This window comes from Caloenas nicobarica, chromosome Z (assembly GCF_036013445.1).
Source record: "Caloenas nicobarica isolate bCalNic1 chromosome Z, bCalNic1.hap1, whole genome shotgun sequence".
Lineage (NCBI taxonomy): Eukaryota > Metazoa > Chordata > Aves > Columbiformes > Columbidae > Caloenas > Caloenas nicobarica.
Genome location: NC_088284.1, coordinates 25,410,111 through 25,422,877, shown reverse-complemented (window position 1 = coordinate 25,422,877; position 12,767 = coordinate 25,410,111). Strand labels below are relative to the sequence as shown.

General features: G+C 35.7%; 1 protein-coding gene across 1 annotated transcript in view; it reads right to left on the bottom strand.

The window, feature by feature from the left end:
* Positions 1-357: 357 nt before the first annotated feature.
* NDUFS4 (NADH:ubiquinone oxidoreductase subunit S4) overlaps positions 358-12,767 on the bottom strand; it is a 47,395-nt gene continuing 34,985 nt past the window's right edge. The window contains exons 3-5 of the mRNA XM_065656613.1: positions 9,018-9,190; positions 4,801-4,874; positions 358-564 (exon numbers count right to left, since the gene is read on the bottom strand). Coding sequence (XP_065512685.1) covers positions 461-564; positions 4,801-4,874; positions 9,018-9,190 — 351 coding nt within the window. The 3' untranslated portion in view covers positions 358-460. The remainder of the gene's footprint in view (positions 565-4,800; positions 4,875-9,017; positions 9,191-12,767) is intronic.

The window sequence follows — 12,767 nt, the reverse complement described above, 5'->3', positions numbered from 1 at the left end:
CAGAATAGTCTAAGTTATACTCAAATGTTAAGTTTTATATAACATTATCTGCTATTCAATTGGCAAGCTTCTCTTGTATACAAAGAGAAAGAAAAAACCCTGGCTTCTACTGAGATAATTTGTAAATTAAAGGCTTGTAAGTTTAAACAAGATCGTGAATATAAAATTACCATCAAAGATAAACCATAATCTTCAAAGTTGCAGCTGATTTCAAACATTCCTTTTGATAGATTCCTAGTACAACATTTTTTTTGGAAGTATGAACACTCCAAATCTCCTCTATTTATAGGGAAGTTTGTAACAGGTTCAATTGGAGACATCAAAAACATTTTAAATAGACATCACAAGATGCATCTGTAGTTTAAAGGTCAAATTTATTAGGAGATTAAGAGATGTATTATACATAGACTATAAATATAGCACAGCTGACTTTATTCACAGTCAGACAGCCAATGCCAACCTATTTTGTAGACACCCTTGTTCTCTTGTTCCAAGAAAAGTTTGCACCATAAGACTTGGATTTAGGTTTTGGAATCTTCTTCTCTTCAACGTCATAACTCCAGCCTGGAGGTTACAGGGGAAATAGCGGGGGGAGAGAAGAAACAAAGAGAATTCTAAATATTCTTAGTATAAAATAGAGAGCAAATGCAACTTAAACCTTTTAACTTTAACGTCTTTTTCTCCACGTAGGCATCCACTAGTTTATTCCTTTGTAGTTAGCAGCAGAGAATACTAAAATGCCACAGATGTGACAAATGTCCGTTCTCTCAGTTGACAAGCCATAACCATATTATGTACCGACATTTTGTTTACTCCTGCAAAACTTGACCGTCATCAGTGGAAAAGCTCAACAGGGAATACTGACTGTCCTGCAAGTTCATGGCCCCACAACTCCTCAGCATCACAGAAGCACGAAGACTCTGTGTATGCTGGCACAGGAAACAAAAATAAAGATAAAATAAAGGAAACATGGGAAAAAATAGCATACAGAAGATCAATGCCAAAGCTTGGGAAAGAATGGAGACCATGGAAAGGTACAGAAAAAAAGAAAGGTTGGGAGGGCCAAAGAAAGGAATAGCAAAGAAAAAACTTAAGATTCTAATTCTAAAAAATTAGAAAGGAGTTTAATACTTAACATTTTCATAAGAACATAAAAAAATAGGAGTAAAAGAAAAGGGAATGAAGTGATAGAAGACAAGTAAATTATGTGATAGTTAAGCAAGAGAAATGCTAAAAATTGTCAGAAAAGAGGAGGTGGAGACATTAGTGTTTATGTAAATCAAAATGCAAATTGGTTGCAGCCTCCAGGTGTCTGGAAAGTTGCCAGGGCAGCACTCAGTATGCCAAAGTTTTGTCTCTTTAGCTGCAACATTTCACTCAAAGTTGAGGTACTTGAGCTGAAGCTAGAAGTGGTTAAGTATGAAATTTTAACAGATACTAATAAGATGATACTTTTCTTCCTTAGTTTTAAAACAAAAACTTGGTAAGTCCTAAAAGGTTTAATATATATCTAAATTTTTACCCTTAAGATGTTCACAGAAAACACTCAAGATACATCTACGCATCAAAACAACTTTTGTAAGATACACAAGGTGTCATGTCACTGTGACTCAATTTTGTGTATTCACATATGTCACACAAACATTTCCTTCATGTTTATTAGGCTGAACCAATATTAATTTCCAAGTTAACTATTCTCCACAAGAAATGCTGGAATAGAGGTTTTAAAAACATTATTTCCATCTGTGAGAGCACTGGCTTTTGCTTACCGTTCTGATTAAAAATATAAGCTTGAGTAAACAACCAGAACTAGATCCAGACTTCAGTATTGCAACATTCAGCATTGTAACACCTAACTTTGAGGCACTTATCTGCTGGAATGGAATCTACAGGCCCAAGTTTTGCTTTATCTTTTTATACACTAGACAGAGAGGAGCTGAGCACCTCCAAAAGAGATTCACAACTGCCAATACAATGACTTGGGCTGCCATAGCCATCCAAAATCCACAAAGTTAGTTATATCCAACTTTGGATTGCAAGAGGCCACCCTATGTGATAAAATTTCACACTCTGGAGCAGTCCCCTTGAGTTAGGCACCTTCAGCTGTTCATGACAGAGAGCAGAGGTCACCTTGTTACTCAAGCTGTATGTTTTTAAACAGCTACCTCAGTGATGTCAGACAGGATAAAAAAAAAAAATTAGGTTGACAGGTTAAACTTCTACTTTCATCCTGTTACAAGTGCTTCCTCCTTACCTCGACTTCAGACCATCCTCAGCTGTCATATTTTAGACAAATTACTCCCGTTACTGTATTCAGTGCTGCTATTCCTACACTAGAAAAAACCTCAGATGGAGCAGGCCGAAAGACAGCTTCCCTCAGGTTCCTGAAGTTCTTAGATGAGGAAGAACTCTTAGGTTTCCCAATCCTATCAAAATACCTGCAATATCTAGGTTTTACAGAGACTAAACTTGAGGTTTTTAAGGCATCTCGTAATGGGTTGGTTCACATGGGAAGGACAGAGAAGTAAATATTTGTGTTCCTAGGCTTAGACATGTTTCAGTAACACCTCAATTTAGAAGAAAAGTTCCATTGTAAATGTGTGCCTAAGTTTCTCATTTCTTTCTAAACACAGAACTAAATATTGTAAAATTTATAATTCCAGGTACATCTGATACAGAGGCTATTACTACAGAAAATACTATGCACATATCATGCATATAAAACTGAACCACCTTAAATAAAAACGGAATAAGAATTTAGGCAAGCCAGTATGCGCAGAAAAGTTTGGCACATCTCAATTATGGTAAAATTAGGGGTGCAAGCTAAGGAATACTGAAGTAATAATATTAAGTCACAGCCTTAGTTTAGTTGGTAGAATTTCTTTGTAGTTTTCCTGCAAGACAGAGATTGTTTAGTAATTCAGTGAAGGCATAAACTTCCTACCCCTAATGAATCAATTATTTTACTTGAATCTTCATTTTGAAAAGACAAAATACAACACGTCTGAGAAGACGATATAAGTAGCTCATAATTATAGTGATTTATAGGCCAGGATTAAGTTTTCTTCTCTTATAGGCTGAATTTCACAAGAAATAGAAATAGCATGAACAATACAGAAACATAAAGCAACACCAGATTCTCCTAAATTTCCTGTTTGTTCACAGAACATTACAAAATACTATTAATATTGCACATTAATTGGTATATCCAATGCAAATATGATGATCCTACTAATTTCTTAGTGAATACAACTTACTTTTGAATTAAATTAAGACTATTAAGTTGAAAAAAGATCCATTCAAAGAGGAATAGAGGAATTACAGACTACACTTTAACACTAAAACGTGCAAATAAATTACACATTAAATGGTTTAGCTTCTTAATTGTATAAGGTAATGGACCTATCCTGTTTTTCAGGTGTATAAGACAAGCCATCTAACAGCTCTGCACGATTTGGTCTGATGAAGAACTTTACTCCTGTTTACCCCGGATCCAATATGTTGAAAGCTGTAGACCACAGGGAAGACTTCTGAAGAAGCTTACACTCCATGTGCATTATTCCTGCTTTAACTCAGTGTAATTAATCTTCCTCACATCCATGAGCACTAAGCATCAAACCTAGCTCTTTAAAAAAAATTAAACTGATTTTAAAAAAAGCAGCAAAAAAATCATACCAACACATAAAAGGACTGCTGAATATTCAAAAGGCTGAGATTATGAGTACTGCTCATGGTCCCATAATTCTGTAGAGAAAATACAAGACTAAATAACCTCAGAAGTTTATAGATATAGTCCTTCTGATACATCATTAGCATTAAAAGTATTAAGTAATGATACTGGATTTTCTACCATCTCTTTTCTCAAATACGAACAAACATCATGTGTAAGTGTTTAGGCTTCAGTATTGTACTTGGGAAGCGTTGGTATAACTTCCTCAATCTATGGCTTCCTCTGGGTTCAGTGGCAGGGAAAGTGCTGATCTCCTCTCTTTGATGACCAGTGACAGGACACGAGGAAATGGAATGAAGCTACACCAGGGAAAGTTCAGGTTGGACATTTGGAAGAGGTTCTTCACTGAGAGGGTGGTCAGTCACTGGGACGAGCTCCCAGGGAAGCGGTCATGGCACAAAGCTTGTCCGAGTTCAAGGAGTATCTGGACGATGCTCTTGGTCATATGGTTTAGTTTTAGGTGGTTCTGTGAGAAGCAGGGAGCTGGACTTGATACTTACGGGTACCTTCCAACTCAAGATATTCTGTGATTCTACAATAAACCCATTCTGCAACATGGCCAAAACTAAAGTCCAACATGCTTAAATGGTAGTGATTTCATTTTAATTTTTCTGATTATCAAACATTCACAAGGATTCTAACTGTCTTTCCTCAACTAGAATTCAGATGCTCATGTCAAACCTTCAGGCAAAAATCCCACGGCCATGCTGCTCGGAACCCCAGCGTGAGATGCTCTTAAAGACAAGGTATTAATTTTCCTCCAAGACCCTAGCAAGGCTCAGTTCTCACTCAAAACACAGATACTTGCAAAAGCATTGCAAAAATAACGTTAAGAGGCTGAAACACTTTTCCAGAAAGTGGAAGGTCTAGATTCAATGCCTTCAGCACACTCAGAAAAATTCCCTCCCTTCCCTCATTTTCTTCCTCCTCGTGTACAGCACTAAAGGTCTACCAATTTTGTGAAGCAGAGGGAAGGGACTTTATCCTGTACTTTTTCTGTTGTTAATGCTTTGAGATCAAGATTGCCTACAGAAACTGAATCCCTCTTGCCTAATATGTATAAGACGTACCATTTTTTTCAGCAAAGGCAATGGCATCTTCTTTAGTAGAGAAAGTAAGAACCATGTTGGATAAAGGATCAGCTCTGTAAGAAATCAAATGACAAATATAAAATTGTTATATCTGATCTCAAGTTCTATATTACACATCTTTTTGTAGTACACCACCTGGCAAGCCATTCAAAATCCCTTTATTTTTATTTATTTCCAGGATTAACACTTCCAGAAGAATATAGTTTCACTCTCTCAAGCCTGTTAAACTTCCCTCCCAATTCCTTCCAGAAACTCATGTTTTAAGTTTTTTTGACAAACACATCTAACCACCTGCTGAGGCTATAATAAGCATTCTGCAGCAATTTTTTTCATTTTTAAAGCTGTGTAGTCCATCTTTTTCGGAAGATTAGAAGGGTTAAGGCAATTTTAAAAATTTTAGGACATGAGAAATCTGTAGAGCACTAGGGGAAAAATAATCTTATACAGAAACAAGCAGAATATCAAACCGAACAAAGAAGGAATTAATCGGAGACTGAAAAGTACATCAAAAACCTTCAAGAGTTCAGCTTTGGCTGAAGTCACAACAAGCAGATTGCAGGCCATCACTGAAAACAAAGATCAGAAATGCAAACTGCTAGCTAACTAAAAACCAAGTGTCTAGTTTTAGATGATCAGCTATTCCTTAACTGCATTTCTGAAAGGATTCAAACAGCAAAAATATTTTTGAAACAAATTAAAATCAAATTAAAATCAAGTTAAAAAAACAAACTGCCTTATTTGTTGCTATAAAAGCTCAATTTAAGAACAATGACAAAGAATGAAAAAAATAGCATTTTAAAAATCAATCTACAAAGCTTTTAGAGAAATAAGGTAGTGGCAGTAGAAACACAATGATTAGACAATGCTTCCCTGAGACAACACTGCACGAGCCTGGGAGACAACTGGGAAGACAAAACCAAATTGCAACAAACGATTGAAGGAGCTGCCTCTCAACTGTTCTCTCTTTGAAGCTAGAGGAGTAAGTGAACAGAAAAAGCAACTAAAGATACACTGAACTCCCTACAATAAAGGGCAAAGCCTGTGACTGGTGGAGGGGGAGGGGAAGAGGGTGAATCTAGCTTCCAGCAAAGACAAAAATGTAATTTTATCTGATGTACTCTTGGAAAATGGAGTTCACTATATATCCGATATAAAAAACAGGATAAAGGCAGGAATTACACTTTCACAAGCCACTAAGATGGGCTCTCTTGAAGACATTTAAAGATTTCTCTTATAAAGGCAGTATGGAGAATTAGGAACTAAGAATTAGTCCATGGCATGATCAGTGGAGAATCAAGTGACCCCAATATACCACAATATTGCAACAACTTTTGCTTATCATTCTTCTCTTCCATGATTGGGGTTGGAAAAATCTCAACGCTACCAAGTGGGAAACAAAGAAGTTTAAGTCTGAAGTGTTGTGATGGGCCACTCCCTGTTCAGTCCTGCAAGTTTGGCAAAAACTTCCCAGGACAGAGGCAGCCTGGAAATGAGGATTGTGCAGAAAGGACTTGTTCTGTTTTCATGTGGAATAATCTTTCATACAATTTAAATACAGCTTTTTTATTTCCTTCCATAAATGAGCTATCCATGTGTTTAAGTTGGTGATAATCTGTGAGTATATTGGAGTTCAGGATGGCCAGCATGATGTTCTGATTGCGTTGGCAATAGCAGTGCTGCAAGATTTCCTATGCCTGCCCTAAAATGTCTTACCAGTCACTGCAAACTGTGATTCCACACTTTGTTCTCTTATGAGATCCTGTACAATGGAAACCACACATTTCCCATATTGCTTTGTTTACAGTTTTATATTAAAACATACACTCAAGAACTATCCATAGGCATTCCTGTAATTCCCACTATTCAAAAAAAAAATACCATGGGTACATTTAACTTAGATCTACAACTGGATAATTTTCACTGAAAAAAAATAGTATTCAAGAAATAACAAACACAATAAAAAAACCAAACAAGACTGTAAAATGACAGAAATATAGCAAAGACCTACAGGTAAATATGTATATTGAGTTCAGTGGAAAACGGATCTAATCCCTAGACCCTCAAGGGCTCTAATCCACTAATCCCATTACATTATTCAAAATTAAATGGGAAAACTTCTAAGTATTGTTCTTTGCAGAAATTAAATCTGAAAAGAAGAAACTCTTCTTTGGTATTTCTGGGTGTTGAATGGTAATTTGAAATTATCAGAATATCCACTAATAGTTTTTGAGATAATTTATTAAAAAATTCACAAACTAGTTTAAAACTCTTGACCTAGCAGTGTCAATTCTCACCACAGAATTTGCTGTTGACCTAAGTGGAGCCTACATACATGGGAAATATCCCTTTCCCTACCCCAAAATAAAAACACATGCAGAGATAGATTCATCCAAAACAGCCATTCCAGTTTAAATTCCCACAATAAACTCACTCCAGGACAATTTAACATACAGGTAAACCCTTAACACCACGGCTAATTTTTCTAGGTGGTTTATTTAGCACAAATGGTTGTGACTCTTATAAAGGTTAAAAGCCATTGTTTTGGCTGAAATGATGCAAAATCCTACCCAGAAGGTAACTTGTCTGTGGAGGTTAAAGTCAGCTGGAATGCAAGGGGGAATTAGAAGAAATGTTAAATTTGACCTGAACTAAAGCAAGTGTTACTGGCACCTGCTACAGTATTATGATCTGTGTAATGGTATAAATAGACCATACGTTGGTGGCAAGACACCTGGGAGGCACACAGACAGGAGGGAAAGGTGTATTGCTGGTCAACTGTCCATCATCTAATTAATTTAGGCCCTGTGAAACAACCTGGTCATTACTTGCTAACTGTAGAAGGTACTTGCAGTAGTTGAGTCAATCAAGCCACACATGTCTTAAATCATTGAAATCTTACTTTCTGAAACAGTAATTTAAATATCGCCCATGATGTACCTAAGATGCAGTCACTGTTATACACTGGCTTTAAGTTTTAAAGCAGGTATTCTAACAGACTATTTTAATACAACTAATATTTTACCTCACATTTATTATTTTTTATCATCTAATGACAGTGAATTTGGCTTCCTTAATGCTTTGCAATACCAATACAACCGAGATGTTACAGGTGGTGAGCCTCCTTTATTTTTTATGGAAGGAAGATTTGATTTCAGAGTTATTTTGAAACATTTCTGGACACATTTATTTTATAAATAAATGTAAGAAAAAAAAGATCATTCTGTGACCAGATTTAGAACATTAATCTCAAAAATGCATCCTCAAATTATTTAAGGTTTTAGGGTTTTTTTAGTTTTTTAGTTTTTTGGGTTTTTTTGTTTTTTAAATGGAATTTCATGTTCTTTGATCATAAGTGCTAATATGATTGCAGCCAGACATTTTCAGCACACCTTGTATCCTTTTTGAAGTTTGAAAAATAATCTTTAGTGTTTGATTTTTGTTTTTGTAGAATAATTATCATTTCTGAATACACCTCAAACAAGACAGCTTCAAATCAAAACTACAGTGTTGTCAGGAGAACTGCTGGCATACTCCTCACAGTTTATGGGAATTCTTACCACACTGTAAAATGTAGGTAGTATACTTATATAGGGAAAAAACAATGAAAAATTAGCTGCATCCAAGTTATAGCTCCAAATTAGAGAATATTTATCATATTTTTTCTGGATTTTGGCATATTTAGGAGTTTTTACTACTAATATTAGCAACATTGAAACAGTGAAATATTTTAAGTAGGTTTGTTGGGACTTTTTACATTAGTTATAGCTCCTCATTTCAGATCTTCAGAATATTTATAAAACTTTGAAAAAAAAATCCAGAAGCTAAATATTGTTATTTTATGTTTAACCAAATCTAAAAGATGCAACTGAGAGCTGAGAGGATTTACTGGTTCACATAACTAATAACCTTCTTTTCCTGATGCTGCCATACAGTAACATCACCACAAATGTAATCGTTGAAACTTCTGGTTGGTAACACGTTTTTCAAACTATTCTAGTTGATGTTGCATGATAAAATCTGCTTTTAAACATAGTAGATCATTAATCATACAACTAACAAACCCAACCACTTACAGTAAGTGCTGTTAAAACACAAGCAGATTTACAGGTAGAAAGGATATTTCAAACTTAAAATTGACATGACTAGTAGGAGACAAATACAGAAGAAAACTATTTCCAAATTCAGTAACTACTCACGTAGATGCCCAGCCCATCAAAGGGTTCTCCCAGCGCTCCCTGTTATCAAATTCCATCTTCCATTTCTTTGTATTGTTAACTCCTGCCTGCATTGCATTACGTGCTGGAACAAAAATATGAACTTTTCTGGTTTTGATGTGCTCATCTGGAACACCAGTTAAAGCAGTGATATCCTAAGAAAAACACAATGGAACGTGTTAAAAAAGGGTTCATATAGAAGGCTAGTAAAATAATACTGCTTATGCTTTTCACATCATTTCATGCTTTATTTTTTATTTTTTAAGCTACAGAAAATGAAAAAAAAAAGCAGAAAAGTATGTTACGAGTCCAGTTGTATAAACGTGAAGCTGATACATGTTGGAGCTGCTATTATCCTGCCTCTCCTGGCTGAATTACATTTTGCATGGATCTGTTACCTGAATGTGCTTGTCTCTCAGCCACACAACTGTTAGTGCCGGAGGGATGGACATACTCTCCCACCCTCTCACCAGAGCTGCAAAGCCAGGACTGCTCCAACTTGCACCAGCTACAGCAAATGAGGAAATGTATAAACTCTTCTTCCTCCCTTAAAGAAAATACTAAAACACAGACCGAAACATTGACAAATCCCAAAATTTTGCATTACCATTGGGAGCCTGAATTTAATATGAACAGGAGTATTCACCAAAATCCAAGTCAGCCAACTATGTGCTGCAGGTTAAGTGCTTTCCCTTGGGCTTAAGTCTGTGTATAACTGAGACACACCAACATCCATGTGGACTCAAGAAGCTATGCTTAGCATGAATAAATAGGTAGGAGGTTATCTTTTGCACAATAATCTATCGATTGTTTGAGACTTCAGATCAGCTACTAGAACCTAGCTCTCTCATTTCTCTGACCACTAGTTATTACATATAACTGACCCCCTCATCATGTTTCAAGCTATGAATATCAGCTTTTGATAGTAAATTCTTCTGCTGATGTTCAAGATCAAGAGAGGAACGTTTGGTAATGCTAACATTCTTCAGTGTTTTTGTGAAGGACAAAAGGATTCAGGAGTCTTCAACCTTCAAAGAAGAAAAAAAAAAAGGCTTGTAACATTGTATACAGTCAGTAGTAGGATGCCCTCCTCTACTACAGCTTGGCTTGTGAGACCTCAACAAAAACCGGCCTAAAACACTAACTATTAAAGAATAAGACAAGGAAAAAACCTCACAAGAATTGCTATGAAAAATTACCCTCTGCAGCATCTGATATAATCAAAGTGATCTTTCTTGCTAAAAACTAAACAGTAATTACATAAAATTAACCTGTCAGTTCACCCTAGTAAAGAGCGACATCAAACATCAAATCCATCTCTAAGGATGCTAAACTGCTCCTGTTCCTTACATACTTAAAAGGCCAGTGGGAGCTCCTTAATCTCCCTCTCTGCCCTTCCCTCTCCTCCTCTCTCCAGGAACAACCAGAAAACTGGTAAAAGTCCAAAAAGTGCAGCAAAACTTTGGGCTACTAAACTCATCTCACCAGTACTGCCATGACTTGAACTAGAAGGCAAACAAATTTAAATAGGACACTGTGGCTTTATAGGTCTGTAGCTACTAACTTTATAGGATTTTGTTTTGTGGCAAACTTAAAAGCTGGTGCTGTCATCAGATCATCCTTTGAAATGACATGTCTCATTTTTTGTTTTACTTAAAAAAATTAATTTTGTGAGATCATTCCCTCAGAACTATACCAGGCAGCAAGTTTAAACCACTGGCTTTATTTGCAATTACAACAGCAGGTGAAACAAACAAACATGCACACTGATTTTCCAACTTCTGAAATTTCTACCCAGACTGACAAATGAAACTGTCAAAACATCTTAACAATTCCATTATAAATGCTTTCATTAGGACCAAGTAATGTTTATTTTTCATATGAGTCAGCAATGATATGAAAAAGAAACATTACCAGTCACTGGAATGTTGCAACACGTATGTAAAACACCTCCTGACAGACTGGCATTTCTGACTACTGAAGCTAAAACCACAGTTTTAGAAGGAAATAGCTTGAAGTTTTCTTATTTGAATTGGCAAAGTGCTTTGTTTAACAAAAAGGTTTTTTTACCTGCAGTAAAGTTCGGTGGGTGTTTCAGCTTGTCTGTTTATAGGAATAGGCTACTATATTAGTCCTAATTTCTGTATTTAAAAGACATGCCTACTGAGAAAATATAAGAACATTCACAAAAGATGTCTTTTTTTGCCTGTGAAATAACCTGCTACGCACAAAAATTCTGGGTTTGTTATCATCAAATACACCCAAATATGCAAGCTTCAAAATAGCTCAAAACTAGACATTACTTTTAAATTATTATTACTACTATATTTGCAGCACCCCATACACCAGTTATTAATCTTATGCTTCAGATTTAGTGGTTTTTGAATTGTTTCAGAATTATCTAGGTTAAAATAAGATACTTTGTTAAATAACACCATGGACACATTCAATTTCCTCTTTTGAAGCCTTCACACCAGAGAATCATAGAAATACTACACATTAGTGCATACAGAACACAATCTAACCAGAGTGTTAAAAATGAGTAAATGCTATATTTATGAGGTAAATATAGTAAAGAAATGCCTAGACTTGTTCATTTGGATTAAAATAAAACAAAAATCCCAGACAAACCATAAGTCCCTTCAAGCCATGTTTCTTTTGGCACTCACTTGGCTCCAAATCAAAGTTATTTCACTAATAATATAGGATTCATCCCCCAAAAAATCTTTTCAAGGTTAAAACTAAAACCTGCCTACTTTATGAAACTAAAATACCTAAATAGTGTTGCTCTTCATATTTTGATTCATTATAGCTAAAGTTTCCGTGCCTTCTGGGAATCTAGCAATTGTTTATTGATATCTTCCCCATTTTAAAGCTGGCAATTGAACAGACAGTTGTTAGGACAATGAGTTTCTGGTTTCTGAAGCCCAAGTTGTCCTGACATAAAATCACTGGTTTTGCTTGCTGTAGACATGTAAGGTACTGTAGCATAGCTGAGCTGTTGCCAAAGATATGGAATAAAAAGGCTTGGCATCTATCACATACTTGACACCTAAAGAGCACAGAAGCTCTAAAATTCCTATTCCCCGTAGGCGCACTCTTAGTCTAGACAAACTGATTTCTCACACTTTTAAAATGCATTACAACACTCTATTGTGATCATTTCATCCACACAGCTCCAGCTAGTGACAGAAGAACCTGTCCTTTAAGCGACATTTCAATGGGCTAAAGCTCCCGCTCCAAGATGCCATTAAAACAATATAATACTTGAAAAGAACTATGCTGCACTGGGTTGAGCTCTTTACTGTGTCTTCAGTGCTTTGTTCTGAGTTCAAGTTCTCATTGAAACTACCTGTGAACCAACTTTCCAAAACAAAGATGTTTTTTGACAGCTAGTTTCACATTACTATCTCTCTTCTTTTTGAAGTGTTCCTTACTGAATTTTGCTATATTAGCATATTAAAATATTAGTGAGGTGTTCAGCATTCAAAATAATAAGGTGACAATATCAAAGACTTGAGATTTGAACTGCATAGGTTTGCTTTACTAAAAGTTAATAACTCAGCTTCATGCTTTTAACACAGCTTATCACCTAAAAGGTGCATTGTGGCATTGTTTTTCTTAGTATAGATAGGTTTGGTGGTTTTGTTTGTTTGTGGGGGGTTTTTTTTGTTTGTTTTTTTTAAATTCAAAAAAAATTAAAACATTCATTTTGAGGTATTTTGGCTCTTC